This window comes from Empidonax traillii, unplaced genomic scaffold (assembly GCF_003031625.1).
Source record: "Empidonax traillii isolate 1590-97213 ecotype Southwest subspecies unplaced genomic scaffold, ASM303162v1 scaffold312:size2399984, whole genome shotgun sequence".
In the NCBI taxonomy this organism is placed as follows: domain Eukaryota; kingdom Metazoa; phylum Chordata; class Aves; order Passeriformes; family Tyrannidae; genus Empidonax; species Empidonax traillii.
The window spans coordinates 778,721-802,115 of NW_020955505.1; the positions used below are offsets into that span (position 1 = coordinate 778,721).

At 40.6% G+C, this 23,395-nt stretch overlaps 2 protein-coding genes across 4 annotated transcripts in view; both read left to right on the plus strand.

The window, feature by feature from the left end:
• Nucleotides 1-489: 489 nt before the first annotated feature.
• LOC114061140 (homeobox protein Hmx-like) lies at nt 490-2,462 on the plus strand (the record flags this gene model as incomplete). The annotated part of the gene is made up of 3 exons (XM_027891253.1): nt 490-537; nt 1,230-1,510; nt 2,120-2,462. Coding segments are annotated over exons 1-3 (672 nt in total), but the record flags the coding sequence as incomplete, so codon positions are not given.
• Nucleotides 2,463-2,509: 47 nt separating this feature from the next.
• The window catches only part of CPEB2 (cytoplasmic polyadenylation element binding protein 2), a 53,683-nt gene continuing 32,797 nt past the window's right edge, over nt 2,510-23,395 (plus strand). For 2 of the 3 annotated variants that reach the window (XM_027891199.1, XM_027891198.1), the window contains exons 1-3: nt 2,510-3,173; nt 5,710-5,988; nt 16,138-16,228. In XM_027891199.1, coding sequence (XP_027747000.1) covers nt 2,601-3,173; nt 5,710-5,988; nt 16,138-16,228 — 943 coding nt within the window. In that variant the 5' untranslated portion in view covers nt 2,510-2,600. Of the gene's footprint in view, nt 3,174-3,798; nt 3,905-5,709; nt 5,989-16,137; nt 16,229-23,395 lie in introns of those variants that run through there. The other variant, XM_027891200.1, reaches the window with a different exon arrangement.

Here is a 23,395-nt window from a genome sequence, read left to right on the forward strand (position 1 = left end):
ACATCAGAGATGATTGCAACGCCGAACCAATTCCTTTCCCCTCTACATTCTGTATGTGTATAGCAAACACGCACAGATTTAACAAATACGAATTGTTACACTGGGTCAGACCAAAGGTCCATGGGGCAGGCAAGAACGCAGCCATCCAGTCACTAACATTGGGCATGGATGGACGCCTAGAGAAAAGTACGATAAGTCAAGCACATCATGACACTTTCCCTGTGTACTCACACATTCAACAGCTGTGTACTAATTCTTCCATTACTGAGCTACAGCTTTTCCAGAGCACAAAGGGAGCTCGCTTATTTTAGTCTTTTTAGGGATATATTCATCTGTATCAACAGTACATTTGTATGTGCCAAATTATTTATTCGTTTGTGCTTCCAATGGACGAAAAGGGTAAAACCCCACCTTTGACACTGGAATACCTCAGAGGGCAGCACCTCGTGCCACCACACCCCAGCACGGGCTGTGTCCCAGCTCGCGTGGATGACCGAGGAGCCCGAGAAACAAGGCCTGATGGCAGGCCTTGGCCGGGTGGGGACGAAGGGGTGACAAACCCAAGTGCCCGGGAGCTCTGACACGCCTCACTGCCCCACCCGTGTGCTCCACCGCCGTGGGACCTCGGCCACACGGCGGGACCGGGGTGGGGGGCGGGGCCGGGAGCGGAGGGGGCGGGCCCTCGACACCCGGCCCGTCTCGTGCCGCCGCGCTCGCGCTCCGCCCGCCCCGCCCCGCCCTGCCCCGCCCGCCCGTGGCGCGCGGCCGTGCGTCAATGCAAATGAGCGGCGCGAGACGCGCAGGGGCGGGCGCTTCCCCCCCGCCCCGTCCCGAAGGAGCGCCTGACGGGACCGCGGGCGGCGGGAGAAACCAGGGTTCCGGCTTCGCCCCGCACTGTCTGTAGGGATAAAAGCCAACGGCGCCCGCCGCCGCAAAACGAAATAAAATCACTTTGTTTCAGGTGTGTCTCGCTTAGTGATACAAAGGTCGTCGAAGCCCAGTGACTGTCTTGCTCGCCCGGGAGGCTCGCAGAGCTGCCACCTCCCTCTCGCTTTCAGTGGTAGCGCCCACACGGCTCGTCGCCGCCGGCGGTGAGGGAGAGGCGGAGCGACCTCCGGAGCTGATGCATTATTCATAAAGGGGCGGGGCCTCAAGGCTCATTACCAAGGTCGGGCGGGCAGGGGCCAGGCCTGTGACGTCACTGTGACGAGTGTTCCGGCGCTCTTAAGGGCGCCGAGGCGGCCCCGGGCCGGCAGCGGGGCGGGGGCGGCGGCCGGGCTGGGGGCAGGAGCCTCGCTGAGGAGACCGGGTCGCCTGCCCTGCGGAGGTACCGGCGGCCTCCCCGCCTTCACTCCCCCCCCTCCCCGCCAGTGTCAGGCCCGGGATTGCCCCGCTCTCCCCCCTGCGTCGCGGTGTGGCGGCTGGGGGGTCGGACGGAGGAGTTGGTGTCCGGGGACAGTGACCTGTCCGGGCGGATTCCTGACCTAGCGGATTCCCTGTGGGTGCGACTGTAGGCAGGAAGGGCCGCCCTACCGGGGGTCCCGATATGAAAACGAAAATATCTGATAAAAACAGGCTCGTTATCGAAAAGCTCCGGTATTTTTAAAGCAGTACACTGGCGCTGATGGCAAAGAGAGGGCTTTATTCTATACAGTAGCTATTTTCGGACTTACATAGTGGCTTGCGATAGGCGGGTATTTAAACACCCCACCCCCCCCGTCCCATTTCACCACAAAGATTATTAATTATCTTTGTCTCTTCAGTGTGCCGGGGTGGGGGCTCACCCCTGCGCTGAGCCGGTGTCAGGGGAGCTCCCGCAGGCGGCCGCCCCTGTCCCCTGTCCTGCCCTCCCCGGAGCGGCCGCAGCCGCCTCATTCCTCCTCTTCGCCCTGCCCCTCGCCGCCCTCTGTATAGCCGGTTCCTCTGGCAGCGTGTCCGCCGGGTCGCCGCTCTGTTTCCCCTCAGCGGCCGCCGCTGCGCATCATCAAAACATGCAGGATGAGCTGCTCCTGGGGGTGACACAGCAGCAGCAGCCAGGCAGCGAGAGGCTGAGCAGCAGCCCCGCGTCGGGACACCCCCCTTTCGGCCACCCCTCCTCTGACTTTAAACCCTGTCTCAGCCCCCACCAGGATTTAAACAAGCAGCAAGCGCAGCAGCCACAGCCGCCGCCTCCTCAGCTGAGCCAGAAGAGGAAAGAGTTTAAGCAGCAGCTCAGCAGCCCAGCCCAGCTCGGCAGCAGCCACCCCCTGAATAACCACCACCCCCCAGACTATCATCACCACCCCCCTCAGCAGCAGCAGCAGTTCAGCCACCCCACTGACAAGTACCAGCAGCAGGAGCACAGGCAACAGCAGCAGCTCCAGCTCCAGCTCCTCAGCGCTCACCCCCCGGAGCCACCGCGGACGGGGGATCACCCGCACCACCGGCCCCTCGGCCCCGCCGAGCACCAGGGCGGCGCGGACAGGGGGGGTTCGGAGCGGCTCGCCCCTTCCTGCCCGGGGGGATCGGCGTCCGCGGACCCCAATGTGGGGGTGGCCGCCGCCTCCTGCGTGAATCCGCCTCCGTCTCCTCATCTGCAGGCGAGAGCCAAGCTGCCCCCCATGGAGTCCCCCCCGAACAGCCACTTACTGGGCAGCCCCGGGAACCTCCTGCCCGGCGGGCTCGGCTCTGGCTTCAGCAGCCTGCAGAGCCCGGAGATCCCCAGCCCCCATCACCAGAGCGGGGGCGGCTCCTCCTCGGCGGCTTCCCCTCCTCCTCCGCCGTTGCCCGGCTTCGGCACCCCCTGGTCGGTGCAGACCTCGTCGCCGCCTCCGCAGCAGACGCAGCAGCCTCCGGTCTCCAGCGGCGGCGGCGGCGGGCAGATCAGCGCGATGCCGCCCCCGAGCCCGGAGTCCGAGACCAGCTTCTACCCGGGGATCCCGTCATCGATCAACCCCGCTTTCTTCCAGAGCTTCTCGCCGGTGTCTCCTCACAACCCCTGCGCCGGGCCCTTCAGCAGCCCCTTCTCGGCCGCCCCCCCGCCGCCGCCGCAAATGAATTTACCTCAGCAGCAGCAACAGCAGCAGCAGCAGAACCGGAGATCTCCTGTGAGCCCCCAGCTCCAGCACCAACACCAGGCGGCGGCCGCCGCCGCCGCCTTCTTACAGCAGAGAAACTCCTACAACCATCACCAGGTATCGGGCGGGGAGCGCAGAGCGATGGGGAGCCCCGGGTCGGGGAGGGGGACGCGGGGACAGGACGGGGGCGCCGCTGCCCTCGTTTCGCCGGTCGCGGGAGCCGGGCGGCTTCACTCCCGCCGCCGGCGCCGGGCGAGGCTGCGCGGCGGTGACAGCCCGGCGGGACCGCGGTGGCGGCGGCAGGGCGGGGCCGGCCCAGCGGGAGGCAGGGGGGGAGGGCACCTGCGCCCCCCCCTCCGGTGCGGGGCCGGGCGACTGGAGGGGTCGAGCCGGAGGGGTCTGCGGGCAGCGGCCGCTCCACGCCCGGCCGCGCTTCCCGGCCGCTCCGGGTGGCAGGTGCCGGCACAGCCCTTCGGCCCCGTCCCCTGCGCCGCTGCCGGCCTTTCTCGTTGCGCCGTCGGCTGTCCGGGCACGCCGTTTTTTTCGTGACGAGAGAAGAATGACCTTTTAAAAGAGCGCAAACGCTCCTGTTGGTGTCAGGGTGTCTCGCCATGAAAACGCCCCCTCGTCCCCCCGCGGCGGGTGCCGTGTCCCCGAACAATGAGCCTGACAGCTCCGGCCGGCGCCGCCCCCCGCGCAGCCCCTTCCCCGGCCCCGCACCGGCCCTCGGCCGGACGGGCGCAGCTCGCCGAGAGGAGGTTTAGATGAGAAAGCTGTCACCGTGCTGCCCTTTCAGGGAGTTTACCTGACATTGCTTGAATGTCTGTCTGAGGACAGCGCTGTTTCAGGCTCCCGTACTGCTGTGACCGATTTTAATCAAGTGGTGTAGCGATCCCGCGTTAAAAATGGAAGTTTACGTTTGTGTCTGGAACAAAAATATTGTAAGAAATCAGAGAGAAGCAAAGCTATGTTAATATCAACATCTATTGCCTTATAAGCCCATCTTGCTCTGATCAATTGCTCAGTTATGAAAGGCTGAAGTTATATAGGCCTCCTCTTAATTTTTTTTTTTCATTCTAGTGTTAAATCCTGTCCGTTTTAATCGGCAGAGATCAATTTGTATTAGAACTGGAATATCACATTAAGTGTACCTATCCCAACAACTGATTCCGAAGCGTCATGATTAGAAGGTAGTTGTCCTTAAAATCTATAATAACCCTCTTCAAACAAATTCCGCAGCAATCTCCAACACTGAGGTGTACAGGAATTTTCTCTCACAAGTTGTAGGTATACTTAAACAGTGCCATGACAGCATAGCTAGCAATATTAGAGGCTTGTTAACATTTGGCATTGTCTCTTAAGGTTTGTTTCACAATAGAGTGCCTGCCTCTCCCAAAATTCCAACCCAAGTATTCAAGTTTTACAACATAATTATCTATAATTATATAGAATGGGATGTTTTCCTGATTACTTGACCAAGAATGGCATTAGTGGTTTTTTGCTTTGTTTTCTGGGGGTAGGGGAGATGTTGTTATAACTTCATATTTCTGTCTTCATAAAGTTCTGTTTTTATTTAATGTATAATGTATTGACATGCTTTGAATTTTTAGGTTATTAGAATTGCAAGCTGAGGGTTGCTCACAGCTAAGCTTAGGGATAAAAGTACTGTATTTTCGCTTAAGAGAACTGAATTTAGAGTTAGCGCACACCCCCACTCCATTTCTATGTTTGAGAAAAAGCCTTTCCAAGAACAGTCAGACTTGAGAATGCTAAAGATAAGTACAGTTCTTCACTGTCAGTCAGGCTCAGTGGGTCCACCTCTTGGTAGTATGACAGCCACTATAGGTCACTTTTTAGCATAAGTTGTGATTTAGGAATAAGAAGTTATTATCTTATAAAAACCTTCCATCTAAAAACTGCTTCCATTTTCATGTTGGAGAATATAGGATACTTGTTAGATACATGTGCATCTAGGCAAGTGTAAGATAAACCACATGTAGATAAGAACAAAAATCCTCAAAAAAAAAAATTCCTTGACTACACCCTGCAGAATACCACAGATTCATTACTCCAGAAATATTAGAGCAGGGGCTTCAGAATAATGCATTTTAATTTGGAAATGTTAAGATAGCTTCTTCAAGGAGATTCTCTGTACAATAGTCAGTACTCTTTTTGCTCTTATATGGTAATACTGAGACAATGATTTTCAAAATACTTGGGGAGGGGATTAAATCTGCCATTTGAATTCTAATTTTTAAATTTCTACTAACTAGTGAAATATTCACTGAGTAGAAATAATTCTTATTAGTAGAAATATAAACAGTAATTTAATAGTAATTTTTAAGTTAATCTCTCTGAATTTCTTGTGTTATTTTAATGTATGTTAAATTGGTCTCAGGGTTTTTTGTAAGATGGTGTTACACCCTGGAATTTTTCTTTTGCCTAGTTTTAAGGAATGCTACCAGTTACTAAAATGATAATCTGAATTGCTTACACAAGTACTGTGGATTTTATTGGGGGGATGTATGAAGAAGTAGGAATTACTACTTTTTTTTTTTTTTTCTTTAATGAAGCTGTGTTTTCTTCCTTGCCTCAGGAATTAACTTACATGTTGTTAGGAAAGAGTGGTTAATAGAAACCTNTTTTTTTGTAGCCTCTTCTGAAGCAGTCACCTTGGAGCAATCAGAGCAGTGGCTGGAGCACAGGAAATATATCCTGGGGAGGAATGCATGGCAGAGACCATCGTAGAACTGGAAACATAGGAATTCCAGGAACTATGAACCAGATCTCTCCTTTGAAGAAGCCCTTTTCTGGTAATGTCATAGCTCCTCCTAAATTTACTCGCTCCACTCCATCACTGACACCAAAATCGTGGATTGAAGATAATGTTTTCCGAACTGACACCAACAGTAACACTCTCCTTCCTTTGCAGGTAAGGATGGTATGTACCTGGTGTGTTCATAGTCTTGCATAGCATTTTGACTTGGTTCATTTTAAATGAGAATCAAACTGGTTGCAGCCCTGATACTTGGTTTGAAAATTGTGTCTATATTATTTTTAGTCTTAAATATCATCTAATCCCCATATTTTCAGCGTATTCAGCAATGTATGATTCTCACATTTAAATAAGAATATTGACTGTCAAGAAAGCTAGAAACTGTAGGCACTGATGAAACAATAAAACAAAATATATTCAATCCAGCAAGTATTTTCTGTCTGTAGTAATGTTCATATTTTTATAAATCCCTTTAGACCTTGAGGTTTTTTTACTTGTCCTTGTGCTTAGGTTTTCTTACTTCTGTAGATGGCTCTTGAGTCTCGACATGTTCATCTTTTACTGGTATTCTAGACCGATGTTTGCAAGTTAGATCTTTTTCCTCCACATTGTATCACCTTTTATGTTTTCTTTTGTCTGGAAGTCCTGTGACTTAAAAGTGTTAAACAGGAAGGTGTGTCTTAGAACTAAAGATTCAGGTTCAGCACCTGAATTTTGCCTGCAACATCTTCTGTGACTTTAGATAAATCACTTAGCTTCAACCTCAGTAACCTCTACGTAAAACGTAAGAATGGGAAAAATAATCCATATGGATTTAGTTATTTGTTGTTAGCAGAGGCCTTTCATTCTTGACCAGATTTGAGTTGATAAAGTTGTATTTGCATAAATTAGCAATCTAATCCTTGTGTAGCTGTAGTAGTGGCAAAAGGGTGCTCCTTGGGACCAGATGTCCCACTAGAGTTCCTGTTTTTCTTGACATTTTGCTGGCAGAGGTCCGTTTGGGACAGGAGGCGGTGTCCCAACTCTATCCAGGTGAGCTCTGTTACTGGCAGTATTCCTGAATGTAATATGACTTTTGGACATGCCAAAGTCCTGCTCCATGTGTACGTGTTTGGATGTGAAAACTCAAGAGGATTTGCCCGTAGTGTGAATACTGATTCCCTTAAGTAGCCTTGCTAGCTGGAGTATCATAGTTGAATAATCTTTTGTGTGGGTAGGAAGATAGGGGGGAAATGTGGCATTCTTCAGGTGTTATGTTCTGCTGAGGAAAATAGTTTACAGGCAGGCAGTGCTTTGCAGCACAGGGCTCTGAGAATAGTAGAAAGTAAACCCTGAAATGTGTCATAAAGATGTTAGCCTAAGGAACAGATTTGAAAATATTAATGCCATCATGTGTTTAAGATGCAGTGACATATACATTGGAATTCATGTGCAGCTAAGCACAAGTTGTGAATATATTTGCTCATTCATAGACCTTGAAGTCCATATGGCCATTACTTGAACTTTCAGAAGCTTCTACAAGTGGTTGTTTCCTACAGATTAACTCATTTTATGTCTAAACAAGTGTCTTGTGTGTTCAGACTATAATCTCTATAACTTTTATGTAGTGGGGTAGGAAAGAAATCCTTGCAGTTTAACTTTAAAATACATTATTGTTTCTGTTTAGGGGTTAGGGGATTTTTTTTAAGGAACAGTGTCAAAGTGACACTTTGGACACTTAGTTGTTGTTCATACCTGTGAGCACCAGAGCCACCAATTAAATATGCCTATTTGGCTACATTTATGTCGTAGATTTGTTTATGCTTAAATCTCCCAGACACGTATAAAGTCATAGTTGAAGAACACAGTAAAAATAATCCTCTTTGAAGGGTTGCAGTGTTATCTACTGCTATTGTGGAAACACTAGATGTTTCCATAAATTGTTTTACTACACTGAAATCGTGTTCTTATTTTTCAGTTAGTACACTATTGTTATATGATTAATTCCTTGTGATGACTGTTACATTTTGGAAGTCATAATGAAAAAGTTAAGTAGAGCTTGGAGCTCGTGCTTCTTTTCATCAAGACTTGTGTTGGCAATTGCAGTGCTGTCAAACACCCATCTTGCTAATTCGTACTGTGCTTGTCTCCTTCCATAAAAGGTTGTGGTATTTAGATTGAAGATTCTTAAAGATACAGTAGCAATTTCAGAAGATACTGAAAAATAGTACTAATTAACTTTTGTGCTGTCTGCAAAGCCTAACACAAAAGTTTTTTATGTGTAGAAGTTACCTATTTCTTCCAAGCTTCCAATACATCTTAGCCTGCATGTTGAATACACACACTGCATCACTCACACCTTTGCAGAGTACTTTTTTCTTTGTTTTAACTGCAGAATCGTTTTGTGTGGCACCTTTCCTCTGAATTTTAGCTAGCTCAAACTTAGCAAATAAAAACAGCTTAGAAAAGCCAGTGCCCTCAGTGACTAACTTTGTGTAGATCATTAACATTCAGATACCATTTTTTTTAAATGCTTTATATTTTTTCCAAGTCCAAATAGCCTTCAGCAGTGTCAGCTGCTCATCCGTTTTCTCAAGAACATATATCTCATGCAAACAAGATAAGCCACGGAGAAATTGTATGCAAATTTGAAGCTCTGTCCTTCCATCAAACTTCTTTATTCTTTGGTCTTTGCATTGATGGTGGTCCCTAGTATAGAACTGACATCAGTTCTGATGAAAATGTTTCTTGATATTAAACTAACATACCAGTGACAATCAATGTCTTTACTGATAACTGAGTAAATAATTATGTGTATTACTTACAGGGTTGAAAACATATTTTCTGTTCTTCCTAGTTTAAACTGAAATATGTCCCATGTGAAGTTGAACTCACAATGGCCACATCAGTTGCAGCAAAATTGCTTTTGCTTACAGAAATTATGAAGACATCTCTTGGGATTTTTGAAAAGTTCAACAGGGTTTTTATGGTTTTTCAGTAAAAGTGATTAAACAGCATGGCAATGCTGATTTAAATGTGAGCAACTTAAACCTATAGCCATCTTTTTCTTATAGGACTCACCATAAGAAGCTATTTTTGCCTTCCTCAGGTTTTTAAGATATGCATCAAATAAAGTTCTTTCACAGACAAAATTACATCTACAAGTTTTAAGCTCCGTACTGCTTACACCGTTATAGGTACTTCACAAAGGGAAGGGGTTGTTGCCTTGTACCAGAATCATTAAAGGAATAGTCAAAAATCTTGTCAGGTACTGACACCATACAACTTAAGCATTTAATCGAGGAGCCTATTTCTCTCTCCTTAGAGAGAATCTAGGTTCCTTATTTAGATAATCTAATTCTCTAGAAGAACATACCTGGCACCACTGACCTTACACAGCCCTTGGGATTCCAGTTTAGGCACTTATATTGCATTTCAAGAAGTCAGATAATATGAATGTTCCCTCTTATTCCCTGACCTGAAGTACAAAATAAAATATAGGGTACAAAACTAAAAATATATTTTTCTAACACCTGATGCTGTTGCTTTTCCCTAAAAAACATGCTTCAGGCATTTATGAGATCAGAATGCAAGCACAGAAATCAGTGTTTTGTATATCCGTTTTTCTTGATTTACATTCCTTGGATGAGAACAATAATTAACTGGTTTTAAATTTTTTTTTTTTTTTAGAATTGCAGTGTCTGCTAACCCTATTTTGATTACAAGCTTAGTTTTTCTTACTGTCTTGCAAATGAGCTTACTAGAACCTGTTAAAACAGTTTAATAATACACTGCAGTGTTCAACTATTTTCATTCTAGTAAAAACACTGCATTCAATGAATATGAATTTAGTTTCTGTGTCTCTTTTGAATTACGGAAATACACTGCGTGTCTGGGTGTTTTTCACCTTGATTTGTCCTTCCTGTTTGTTGAAACAAACAGTATGTGTAATGTTCATGGTCCTAAAAGCTGAGCTTTATTATTTTATGTTGGAATTTAGCTCTCCAGCTGGGGATTTGTGTGGTAAGGTAGCATCTTGCACAAATGCATATTTTTCTTTTGCTATTTATTTTTGAAACACGCTCAAGTTTTCAGAGATAGCAAATCACTTGAAATAAGACTGTATGTCACAACAGAAGTTAATTTTAGATATTTAATTTAAGCTGCTGTCATGTTGCTTCTGCCTTACAATCACTTCCATTCAGAGAATTTCAGATTTTCAATATGACAGTTTTAGTACAATTTAATAAAGCTTAACAGTTTAAATGGCTAATCTAGATGATACAAATGCCAGTGAATATTAGGTGAAGAGCAGGTTGTTAAAGTTGGATTTTTAATGCCATGTTTAGACTCCTAAATGTGTGGCCTGTTTCTTCAGAAGTGCTGAGTGTTTGGCAGCTGACCTTAAACTTGAAGGCATTGGGAGTGCAGCTGTTAAATTCTCTTAGTCTTCAGACTAGTGTAATTGTCCAAACAGTAATTGATAAGCCAGGCTTTACCACTTTATTTTTACTAAGGCAGTGCTGCCACAGAACAGTTTCAGGATTTTTAATGCAGTAGATTGATTATCTGGAACTGATTAAATAACACAAACCCAGATATCTGTGTTTGAGGACCATACAGGAAATATCTCTTACTGGGGAAAGCAGTCTGCTGCCCTGCTTTTAACTTCAGGATCACAACCTTTGAATAAATAGTATTAGGAGCTGCAGAGATTAATGATTCAAAGGCATTAATTAGTGGGAAGTTTGTGAGGCTTACTATACAAACATTTTTATGACTTCATATGAGCTAAGACTTTTTTCCTACTATTTAAATTTGCTTCAGTTATGCAGCTCATTCTATTAAGGCAGTACAAAATCAGAATTAGGAAAATTCAGCAAACTATTTAATAGTGTGGAAGCATAGCAATGATGTGTACGCTGAGTAGAGTATCTCATCTCATTCTGCCAAAGCATGGTTCTTCTGAGGTAAAATGAATACATTCTCACCTAAGATCTATCCAAAAGTACATCTACCATATGTGCTGATGTATTTGCACTTAAGTACTGAAGGCAGTATAGATATTTCTCGGTGCCGGGGTTGGGGTGTGAGGAACCCAAAACTTGAACAACAACTTCCCGTTCAAATGTCTAATTCTCCCTTTAGTTACTTCATTGAAAATATCAATACTCAAATGTTCTAGATTCTCCCTGTAAGTCAAGATTGCCCAGTCTTTAATCATCTCCATGATGTGTGTGGTTGTTTTCCAGTTTATGCATATTTATGTTCTTGAGCTGAAGTACTCCAGTAGGGATCCAGTACATGCTGTTAAAATTTTTTTTGTTTGTTTTTAAATGCTTATGTAGTTGGGAAGTAGGTGTGTCTTTGCCACAGGTCCTGTTCTTGGTGCATTTTAGGCTCAGTGTAGTGAGTTTACATATCTGATTGTGTCATTTTAACTTCAAAACACTTTGTTGTCAGGTTGACTGTTCAGAGATGTCTACCAGACGTCTTTAGTTCAGCTTTACCACTAATGACACCGTGAAAAGTAACCAAACAATTTCTTGTGTCTACTTTAAGCCTTCCTTCTTGCTTTTTTTATAGAGCTAACATTGTAATTGTCATAGGTTTTCATATTAAGTTTCTCATTTACTCTAGTTATGGTTTCAACAAGGAGATAGTATGTCCTCACTAAAATGAGAATGACTTGAGGTTCAGATGTTAGCGGGTAGTTTAGAATATGTAATGTACTTAATTGTTAGGTTATTACTGGGAAGGTTAATACTGAATACTATATTGAAGTACTTTTTAAAGTCTGGATACTCTATTACAAAATCAGTTGTTGCTGTCTAGTCTTAGAACACATTTTTATTCAGGAGTCAGTTCTAATTTCATTTTTCTTTAATTTACCTTCCAACAAACTCAGTTAATTCATCAAGGTCAAAGCTACAGAGTCTTTTTCACAGCTGACTAAGACCATATTTGAACCTGACTACAAGCTTTATGACTTTTGTCTTCAGCCCCCATTTCATGCTATAATTCTGTAGAATATGAAGGGACAGCTAAATGGTCATATCTCAAAAGATACTGCCACTTACTTATTTTAATACCTGTGTTAGAAGTCTAATTCTTTACTTGAACTAGTTCTACAGAACAGTAGTTTAAAACATGTGTCCAAAATTAAAAGTTGTCAAACTTATTAACTATAAGCATCTATTTTTAATGCTTATAATTAAAGAGTAGCAAAACGGTCCATCAAAATAGCTTCTGTTATTGCATTTACTTTATGTATAATGATAGTATATAAGCTTTGAGATGTGACTGCATTGAGTTTTCTGCAAATGCTCAAAGAGGATAATCTTGGCATAAATTGCATGGGTATATTTAGAAGTCCTAAATAGTCTGCCAAGAAAATTAATTTGTACAGCAGTTTAGCATTGAAACTTGTTCTTCAGAGAAAGCTGCCCTCTTCCCATCCCTGCATCAGATGCATGGCTTGGGGTCTTCTGAAATGTGCACTCACTAGCTGTGTTTGACATGACATTGTCAAAACGTCCTTCTAACACTCCTCTGTGGGAAGGATACTTTGTACTTCTCCTATATTGTTTAAATTCGTAAAAATACAGAAAATACTTATCACTTTTCTGTAAATTTTCTTACACAGTCTTAAGTGGAGCTGACAACTTGTCACTTAGCCACATAGCTCTGGATCTCTAGGCAGTTACACCAAACCCACATTTTCAATTCTGCTGTGTATAAACGCAGTTGTGATTCTGGTATTGGAAAGGTGGCTCAAGTGGGATTTAAATGCTTATACAGTTAAGAGGAAGTAAAAAGCTAGTCTGAGTATTTTTAGTGCTTGGGGGAAGTTAGCTGTGAGCTCTGGGGGGAAAAAAAGCTGACATTATGTTGTGACATTCCACTAAGATACAGACCTTCTGTATCTCACAGCAAGAGTCACTTGCTTCTTAGCTCAGAACTGACGACCTAGAGCTGAGGGAAGTGCAAAATATTTTACAGGAATTCAGCCTTCACAAGAGGTGCTTTTGGAGTCAGGATTATAGAAAGCATGTATTAACATACACACTCGTATATCGATGCATTTGTACCACTGGTTCTCTTTAGTTTCATTATTTCAACACGGCTGAGAATCAGTTATCTTCTGAAACAACCTGGAGCTACTTTTGAAACAACAAGGAAAAAGTCCCAAGAATTAGAAGTATTTCCATGTTGTTTTAAAGATAGTCCCAGATTGTTTTAGAAGATAACTACTTATCAGCTGTGTTGAAATAATGGCATTAAAGGTAGTCTTAATTCTTGGGACTGTTTCCACATGCATTGAGAACTATGTAGAACAATCATGTTCAGAGGTGGTACTTTTTGTGCTGGTCCCAAGAATTGACCAAAATCATAATGGAAGTTTTCTGATGTAGTAGAGCATGCTGGAGAAGAATCATCCCCTTTCAACAGAGCTTTCTAGAAAATATTTGCTGATGTGTGACCTACATTACTGAAATACTTTTAAGTTCTGCTTTGAAATGAAAGTTCCATATTTGCATAGATGATAACTGTTCTCTTTAAAGTATGATGTACATATTTGGAGAGCTCAAAGCAGTTTTAGGATTATAAAGCCTAGTTGCACAAAGATTTAAAATGACCCTTGTACCCAGAGAATGACTTACTGCTTTTGAGATAGTTAAATTTCAGATAATTTTGATTTATAGCATGTAGTCTGAATTGATATAGAGATGCAAATTTTGAAGCACTGATTGCCAAGATATTACCAAAACTCAAAAGTGAATAGTGTGATATGTGAGTAGTGGGATAGCAGAATGCAATTCCTGTACTTAAATCCTGCTTTAGTGTATTCCCGACATTTATATAGTGTGAGGTGCCTACCTATTGTATGTTTCCAGTGCCAGAAAATATGCAATACAATTCAAGGAAACAGACCTCTTTTTTTTTTTTTAGCTTTGTAGACATGAACTTTCTAAGGTATAAGGAGGATGGGAAAAGTTTGTTATTTCTCTGCTTCTAGCAGCGCAAGACCTTTCACTTGAGATAGACAGAACTTGCAAAATAGAGACTCATTTCACTGTGTCACCCAGTGGAGCAGTTTACAAATTAATTGCAAACACATGTTCTATGTTTTATTTTTCCATTCCTCTGTGAGATCTAGGACCAAGTGGGCCAGTTTTAGGAACTAACCATGGTGGAACTTTTTCTTACATACTTCTGCTCTCCAGAGCATTTTTAAGTCTGTAATACTGATAATCATACGTTATCTCATACGTTTTCCAGATGGTCATATGTTATCTCAACATATATGTGTGTAACAATTACTAAAAAAAAAAAAAATTTGTAGTGAGCCTGTAACAAAGACGAAATGTCTCACATACAGCTCAGTCCAGTTTTTATCAGTACTAGTTCTTTCCACGTCTCAGGTACAGAGGCAGCAAAGCATGTATTCTGTTTACTCAGCATTGTGTTTTGCAAGAGCACATACTACCTACCAAGTACTGCCTTAAGGTAAATGTAAGACTTGGTTGAAAATCCTGATGAGATACCTGTTGAATGTTAGGGGACAGTAGGGAAGAGATCCAACTCTGCCACTGCTCACACCTTCTATAGAAAGCAGGTTTGCAGTGATAAGCAGGTTCTTTTCATTATCGAGAAACAAACGTGTAAGGGCATGGAAGCAGATTAGTCACTTCAGTTTCATTCTAATGCTTCTCAGGACAGCTAGAGAACTGAATGAAAGCCAACCAGTCCCAAAGTAGGGGCTGTCATGAACTAAAATTGTGCTGGGTGACTGGTTGACATTCAAAACAATTTGAAGATCACCTAACAAAGCGTCACTGGCATTTGATCTGGGATGTGGCAGGAGACAACAGAAAGCTACTTTTTAAATTTATTGTTAAAATTGTCTAAGGGCTTCCAGAAAGAAAATAAGGATCTGATCAAATGAATGTAACAGATTGCTTACCCAGTAGGAAGCCATTACTCTTTATAGTTGTTTGAGGGAGAGAGAGATGGGAAAAAAGGCTTCTCCCTCTTCATGCCAGCATTGAACTCTCTAAGAAAGATGAAAGTAAAATCTAAATTTCATCATGGCTTGTCTTGCAAAACTGATCAGTTTCTGACTTATAGAAGACCTCTGTTTCAGAGCTTGCGTTTTTACTCCTCCAGTGTGAAGAAAACCTGCTTTCTGAGAACATAGTTGGAAATTAGTTTATGTTCTGCTGAACTGTCATGGAAAGTCAGTGAATGTGGATCAGATACCTTCTGTATCCATTATATACATACTAAGTGGATGGGTGCATCTTTAGGGAGTTTTAACAGTCATGGGATGTGTGTGGTGTAATTCATACTACTCTGTGGAATTACTGTGGTGCAGACAGAAGACAAGAGTAAAACTAAGGCATGATTATAGTCCTTAAGGTCTTTAGTACATACAATCTAGCTAGAAGCTTTGCAAGTAGAAGAGATTATGGTTTTACACAAAGTATTTTCAGTTTCTGAAGATATCTTAGAAAGACTAAAAGACTTAGTCATCTTTCTTCTGTTTCTGCTTATTGGAAAATATGGGAGAATATGTCATAGGTAAACAAAATGGTGGAAAACATTTATGGTTCATTACAGTAAATTTTATTACCTGCAGTGAAAATATTTGTAAAACAGTATGGTAACTTTATGTGCAAAGAAAATTGTCCCCTATAAGACTGAATATATGTTAGTAGACTTTGTAATATTTCTTTTTCGTAGTTTAGTTTTAATTTTCCATCTTTTAACCCTTTAGTGCTGACCATTTGTAACTCAAGTCTTTGTATGCAAAGTGCTAAATCACCCTGAAGTGCAGTCTCAGCAGGGGCTGTGGGCCCATGCCAGGCACTTAACCAAGCACCAGGAAAGTGCTTTCTTTTATGAGAGGTGACTGTCCTTCTTGTCCTGAAGTTCCCTACCTTACTCACTATTTAACATGTGCATGAAATGAAATGGAGCTCTTAATGACATTAGTCTCCTTCATTAATCAGCCTAATGCATAACTCTGCTGTGCATCGCTAGAACTGATCCAAGCAGTTGGAAGGAAACAGGCAGTCACAGGCTGTCAGAGTGCACACGCAGCAGAGGTCTTCATGCTGCATCTCTAGTTTTATACTTGGATGCTGTTAAACTCACTGTTAATAATATCAGATCTTACTTGGTGTCACTGTCCATATCCAGGGGGTCTGAGCCTTTGGAAGGAACCTTTGTTTTCCTTTCAAGTTTCTTGTTAAAAACTATAGAATTTGTATTCCAATACTAATGATTTTGTTGGTTGTTTTTGTGTTGGTTTTTTTTTAGGATCGAAATAGAATGTATGACAGTCTCAATATGCACTCTTTGGAAAACTCCCTTATCGACATTATGAGAGCAGAGCATGATCCACTTAAAGGTATGTTATTATGCTAAATAAGGAAAAAAGGGTCATCCATTCTGCATATTTGAATTAATATTGATTACTAATTTAGAATGTATTCATATTAAAATAGCAAATTAATTATTTTCTCACACATGAAAAGCCAATCTTATGCTGTATTTTAATGAAAACATTGGTTTACAGTTATTTAAAACAAATTTTAGTGTTCTTATAGCTTTTTCTCCTTTCCCACTCCTTCCTTCCCTCCTTTCCCCAAGAAATTTCTAGTCTGTTTTATTTGAAATTTTCTTGATTACTGTAGAAAATTCTACCTCAGTTTGTGAAGACACACTATTCTGTTAGAGGTAGCCAAAAAAGCATGGGAGGGGAATCAAACCACTACCAGTGTTAGCCAGTTAATTTTCCATTTCTCTGCAGTGGAATCTGGAAAGAAAATTAGGTCCATTGATAAAATCAGGTTTTGTCCTTTCAAATATTTTTTTCCAAAGCTTCTGGAGTATAATGCATACAATCTGAACTCTTAACAATACACTTGGCTTTAGAATGCTGGTCCTTCCTATTGCTTTGGGCTCTGTTAAGTCACTTGACCACAGCAGTAAGCAAGCAGCTAGCATATGTGGGCTTCAGTTTTAACTCCTATGTTCCCTGTACATTTACTCACTCTGGTGAATTCTGTTTTTCCCCACTTTCTCAGGTGGTGTTTACTGTTGAATGTCGGGCCTGATCAAACGTTACTTCATTTGTGGTGTTCTAATTAGACTTAACACAGTCTAACTTCAGAATTATCCAGGACTTCAGTCTTGCTTTGTAGAAATTAAATGTCCATATTGAAGCAATTGAAAAAATAAAACAATCAAAAATTATTTGTTTGGTTTTTGCATTTCCCATCCGTTCTCTGTTCACTAGAGGCTTCTAGACTTGATGTATATTGCATTAGTACATAAGGTTCACTAATTTGAAGGACACCTTGCCAGAATCTGCTCATGGTTCTATTAAGATCTGTGTAATCAATTTTAAGACCTGTAGCATTCAGATAGCATGTAATAGTATCTAAATATTTATAAAGCCAAAAGTTTAGGGTTTTTTCCCAAGCTGAAAATCTCTACAAAGCATCTGTAAGTATGTAGCATTTACCTGGGCAGGTAATTTTCCTCAAACCTAAAGTGGAAGCTGAAATCTGATGTCCTGTTTTTTACTGCCTACAGAGAATTAATTGCAGTTTTAGCAAATTTGTCATTTAAGTCCATTATTAAATTCAGTTTCTGTCTGTTCTACATGTTTGCAAAACATTATTATCACAAAGGATTTAAAACAGCTGAACAGCTGACCCGGTGGTAATTGCTCTGAACTAAAAGCATGTGTATCTCATCGAAGATGAGGTGGCTACGTGTACTATTCCTGTTCCAAAGCATTGTTGCTTCTATTTGCCACACTCAGGTGGTGACTTATATTTCTTTGGTTGTCTGAAAGCTGCTGTTAGGAATAAAGTTAAAGAATGCAGATCTTCTATCACAGTGAACTGTCATTGGCACCTCTCGCAGTCCTGAAAACCAGTCTGTTATTTCTTCTTTCTGTGCCTGCTGACATGACATGGAAATAGTGACTCTGTTCCCCTCCCATCTTGCTGTTTTCATTTTGGCTTTATAATGCTGAAGGGCTTTCAGAGGCACAGTGAGCACAGAAAAAAAAACAGCTTCTATTTTTATTCGTCTCTTCATATTTCATTATGATACAATGGATGAAAATTATGTAATTCCAAAAATAATTTTCTGTAGAGAGTAAGATAAGACAAAGCTTTAAGATTTTAAAGAGAATTTGGTTCATACACAGGCACTTTGAGAAGCTGTAGTTTCCGTCTGTGCTTTCTAGGGACATGAGTATATGATGTCAGTCTACAGTTAAGAGGTTTGGTTTTTTTACCAGTTTCACCATCATCCTCTTGCAGTGAAAATTCTACTAAGTTTTATGTTTCAGCTAGAACAGATGGAAGCCATAGATAGTGATGAATTCAAAGGAAACCCATTTTTCTGTTTGAGTGCCAGAGAACAATGCACACGCCAACTGAATTTAAATAGAGTAATTGTGTGCTGTTATTTAAATTGATTGAATATGATATTTTTTCTCTGTGGAAGTAATTTCAGCTGAAACAGCTATGTTATTAACAGTAAGGCATGAGAAATATTCCTTATGGACTGAAAATGGGAAGAAGCGATCTCATGCTAGAACAGCCTTTTAGTTCTTCTCCACCCTCTGTTTAGTCACCATTAGTGTGCATTTCTGTAATTTCTGAGCAATTTTTAACTTTTTTTTTTTTCTGTCAACCATAAAACACTAATTTGGTTGTATCAGTCTCTGTGGTTTTTCTTTTCACCACAGAAAATCTAACATTTACTGAAGAACCCAGCATATTTGCTTCCATAATGCACGGGATTAAGAATATTATTATTTATTTGTTGTTTTTATTAATATATAACATACTTTGTTGTCACTGGAGAGTATTTTGTAAGTAGAGAATATTTTTATGAGAAGTTTTCAAGTAAATCAAAGCAAATGTGTAAAATAATGCATCTTTTATATCTGATCACAGAAGTAAAGTGAAAGTCCCTGGAATTTTAAGCACGTGTTTCAGATTTAGCTGCTTACAATATCTGGAGTATGACTAAGCATCTTGTCTCAGATTTTGCACAATGCAGAACAGACACCCTGTGTACTAGCTACAGTTTTGCATGTCAAGATCTATTTTAGAAGGAAGTCAAATTTCATCCCTTTTGCTTTCATGAACTTGAAAAAACTTTATCTCAAATATGATTCACTGAAAACTAAGTTTATGCCTGCCAAAAAATTATAGATGCATAGTTTTGGCTTCACTTAGACAAAGTTTAGTCACTACAACAGACATGATCAAAAGAAAAGTAATTTTTCACTTTCAGTAAGATATTTTCAAGGTAGGGTAATAGGGAGTAGATGTTTGCCTTAACTAATCATTGCAGCAGAAATACTGATCATATTAAAACTAATCTTTCCCATGCAGCTTTCTTGAAACCCATTTCTATAACAAGACCTTAAGTAATGCTTATGATTATCCCATCCATTCCATTCCAATGGAATATAAACTGAAGTTAATTCATTTTTATAGTGTTGTTCTTAAATACCCTTTTTATTCTTCTAATAGTCCTTAAAACAATTTTGAGTACTGATAGCCTGAAATACAATATTGCTAGTATAACTCTTCAGACATACCACTTGTGCACTTGCATTTTTCCCCCTTCTCCTCCCCCAAATATCAGTGCATCTTGATGTCAAGAAAGTCAATGCATTTGGGCTAAAACAGATGGTGGCTATATTTTGTATGCAATATCTAACAGTTGATTTAGTGGAATTTTTTACTTACTGTTTTAAACATCTTTCTAGTAAAGACTATTTTCAGTGTAATTTAAAGGCTTGTCATTTGGAATGCAAGAGTATCCATACTGTACTTAATTTACAGTTAATTTCTGTGTCTTGACCGACTGACCCTGGGATTAGTTCAGTTGGTCAGAGCATGGTGCTAAGTACGCCAAGGTTGTGGCTTCAGTCCTGTATGGACCGTTCACTTATGAATTGGGAGTTGATCCTTGTGGGTCCCTTCCAGTTCAGAGTATTCTGTGATTCTTACATTTCTGCAAGCTAGATGTAAGATAATACTGAATTTAAATTAGCCATAGCTATACTAGCAGGAGTACCAAGAAGGAATATTATTTTTGTTGAATTTTTTTTTTGTTTCTTCATGAAGGGCAAAAAAAAGTTTTAGCAGAGTTACACAAACGTATGTTTTGTATAGCTGTTGATAAAGTAGAGCGGTATTCTTTCGCATATCTGTGAGGAAAAAAATAATTTGCTGCACTTAGAAGTCTGTCTCGCGCTTTCCTGTGTTTATTTTCCCTTTAAACTTGTTTTTAGTTGAGTTTTTCAGCTGTTAGACATCTTTCTTACAAAAGCAACCTGCTGGTGCGTGCTCACTGAAGTAAAAAAAAAAAAAAAAGCATTGGTGACTCAGCAACACAGTAGAGGGCATTCTCTTTTTTTGCATATGGAAACCATTGTTTTCAAAGACATTTGTTTTATATTTTACCTTATGGAGCTCTAAGGTTTAAAGCTGTGCAGTTTATTCCTAGGCTAATTCAAACAGTGCTCGGAAAAGGGTTTCTGAGGATAAAAAAAAAACATGGAGGAAAAAACTCATTCTTAGTCATTTAAAAGGCTTTGAAATTGTACATAGAGATTGTTTTCTCTTTCTGCCATAGAAACCTTTACTTATAAAAGGATATATTTAAGAGTGACAGACTGAATTGTCTAAATAGATGGACTATCAAAGACAAGCCATTTGACCTCATTATGACTTGCATAATTCATACACAGTCATTGGAAAATGTAGCAGCTAGACTTTCTGTAACTAGGTGTTGTCCAAACACGGCTTTGTGCTGTTGTCTTAACTACGCTGATTCCAAAAACTGTGCTCTCTGAAACTGCTGTGATCCTCAGCCGTTCACTGTTACTGGGAAAAGCTTCATTTGGAAGCTTTCTCTCTTCTAGTCAGGGGATCTCTAGAAAGAAAAAAAGGAAATCAGGAAAGGAATTTGTGATTCCCAGTCTCTGCATACAATCAGTTAAGACTTTTTTTTTAAAAAAAGGAAGGGAGTAGACATGGCACTTATGAATCTGTGAGTCAGCAATGTTCAATGCAGTCATCCTACTTAAATCTGTCCCAGTTATTTTAATATATAGGGGATTCCTCCAGCAATTTAGGTAAATAGGAGTAGAAAATATGCATTTCTAAAATATGTGAATTTGCCTTAAAATGGACATTGAGTAAGCGCAACTACATCTGTATGCTGAGAAGTTTACAAAAATTTAAATTTCCATTGCCTGTATTAGTAAAATGAGATTACAGAAATGTAGCTAAAACTAAGTTTGTTACTCTTTCCTCATGGTTTGGATTAGCAAGACTTTTAATTGGATTTAGTGGATAAACTGGCCCACCAAAATTTATTTGCAAGCATCTTATTTTGTCCTGTCCTTACAGAAGAATGCATTGTGAGAAATACACACCAGGCAGTTCTGTTAACATTAATTACATTTAGATAAGGAAGTGGGTACTAAATTTAATAGAACTCTAGTTGCAGAGGAATGTTAAACTTATCTTCTTCTCCTTACCAATACTACTTTGAATTCAGACATGATATATGAGAATTACTAATTAGCAGTAACATGATGAAGTTGCAAGTTGAGGTTTGCATAAAGAAAATTTTAGTAACGTGATGATCTTTATGGTACAGAATAGTAATATTAGACATTCTATTTGTTTTAGATAGCACATTACAAATTTTGGATGCTGTATACAGATTCTCTAGATAGATAGTGAATTGATTACTTTTCATTTCTCAGAAATGGAATAAGTTGAATAATTCTTTAAATATTAGATATTCTCTAATTCATAGTTAATTTTAAACTAGCAAATTGTCTTCATTATTAAAACTTTTTTAAAGCAAGTGGAGACCTCTGAAACTTCTGGAATATCATTGAATGGTTTTTATGATTGTAGATTATTGACATTGAAGTACAATGGGATTAGATAGGATTTGTGCCTTGTTCTTAAAATGGTATCTTTTTTTCAATGCAACAAAAAAATATACAATGAAAATAGCCAGCTAGAAAGATGCATGTGATAGAAGTAAAGCAAATTGTTGTAAGATGGTGCTTCCATCTTCTGTATTTCATGTACTGATATTTTAAGTGATATTTAATATAGTAAATGTCCATTTAACTAGAATAATCTGTTAAAAAATAGCATGATTGAGCTCTGTATAAAACTGACCTTGAACACAGTGGCATGCGTGAAGTGTTCTGATTTATCTACATCTTGAAATTCAGATGGACGCTAGAAAACACTGCGTTTTGCTTCAGCAGATTAATCTGAGGGATAAGAACCTAAATCAACTTACCAAACAGCAGTAATTGTACTTTGCAAAAGTAAGAAAACATTCTGTGTTAAAAATGTCTTTAAAGTTCTAAGTTCAAGTACTAGACCAGATGTTAAGTTCATCAGAATGCAATAATATAAAGTGTGATTTCATTGAAATAACCACATAAATACGACTTAGATGTGTCAGTACAGCAGTAAAGATACTGAATACTGAATTACTCATTTTCCTTTCTAGCCTTCCAGTCATTCATTATCTGAGTTAGCAATTCATCTCCCTCACAGCGAGAATGGGTTTTATGCTGCAGTGGTAGGCCCAGCTCCCTGGTGCACTCTCTCCCTGCCGCTTACAGAGAAGTGCTTCGTTATTTCAGCTTGGCATCTATGTTTCAGATGCAGTTTGTTTGTGAAGCTATAAGGATGGGGGGGAGGAAGGAATACAGAATGCAAAGCCAGAGTTGTAAACCTAGATTTTTCTATATTTTTAATAGTTTTCCTCTCCAAGTATTGACATTAGTGGCTTCTCTCTCCTGCTAGACCTTAAATCCGACCTCCCTTTATGTATTAATTATGGAAGAAAAAAAATTATATTGTATCTCTTGCTGTATAGGAAAAGAAGATTATTGTGTACAGTCAGGAGACTGTCACTACGGACTAAAGAAGATTTAAGATAATGTCTCACAATTTCTTTTGCTATTTTTGATGCAGCATTCTGATTTGCAAGAAAGAGCTCTTAGTGTTGCAAGTATTTCTACAGCACCGTATATGAACATGACAGTGACAGTGATCTTGAGAAATCCTTGCTGTTAGACAAAAGAGTATGAGCCTGTGCAGACCAAAGAACTAAGGAGTGTAGCAAAGTGACTTGTTGTAAACCAGACTGGGCAAATCAGTGGCAGCTCTGAGATTGCAATTTAAGGATGCCTTGTTCCCACTTCTTTCCTATTTTAACAACATACATTGCTAGAAGGGCAGAATTTTTATAGTTCCAAGAAACATTTGATACAGCTGTAAATGTACAGAATGACAGAAGAAAATGGCTTGTATATTAAAACTGGACATCTTGAAGACAAGGAATGTGAAAACAGAGGTTCCTACAAAGAGTTTTGTTTACTGTCTTGCCTGAGCCTGCTCAAAGATTCTGTAGACGTTAAAGAAGACAGCAGAGTACTTTTGGGTGGCATGCATCTGCCCTTTGCCAGGAGCGTGCCCTAGCATTTCAG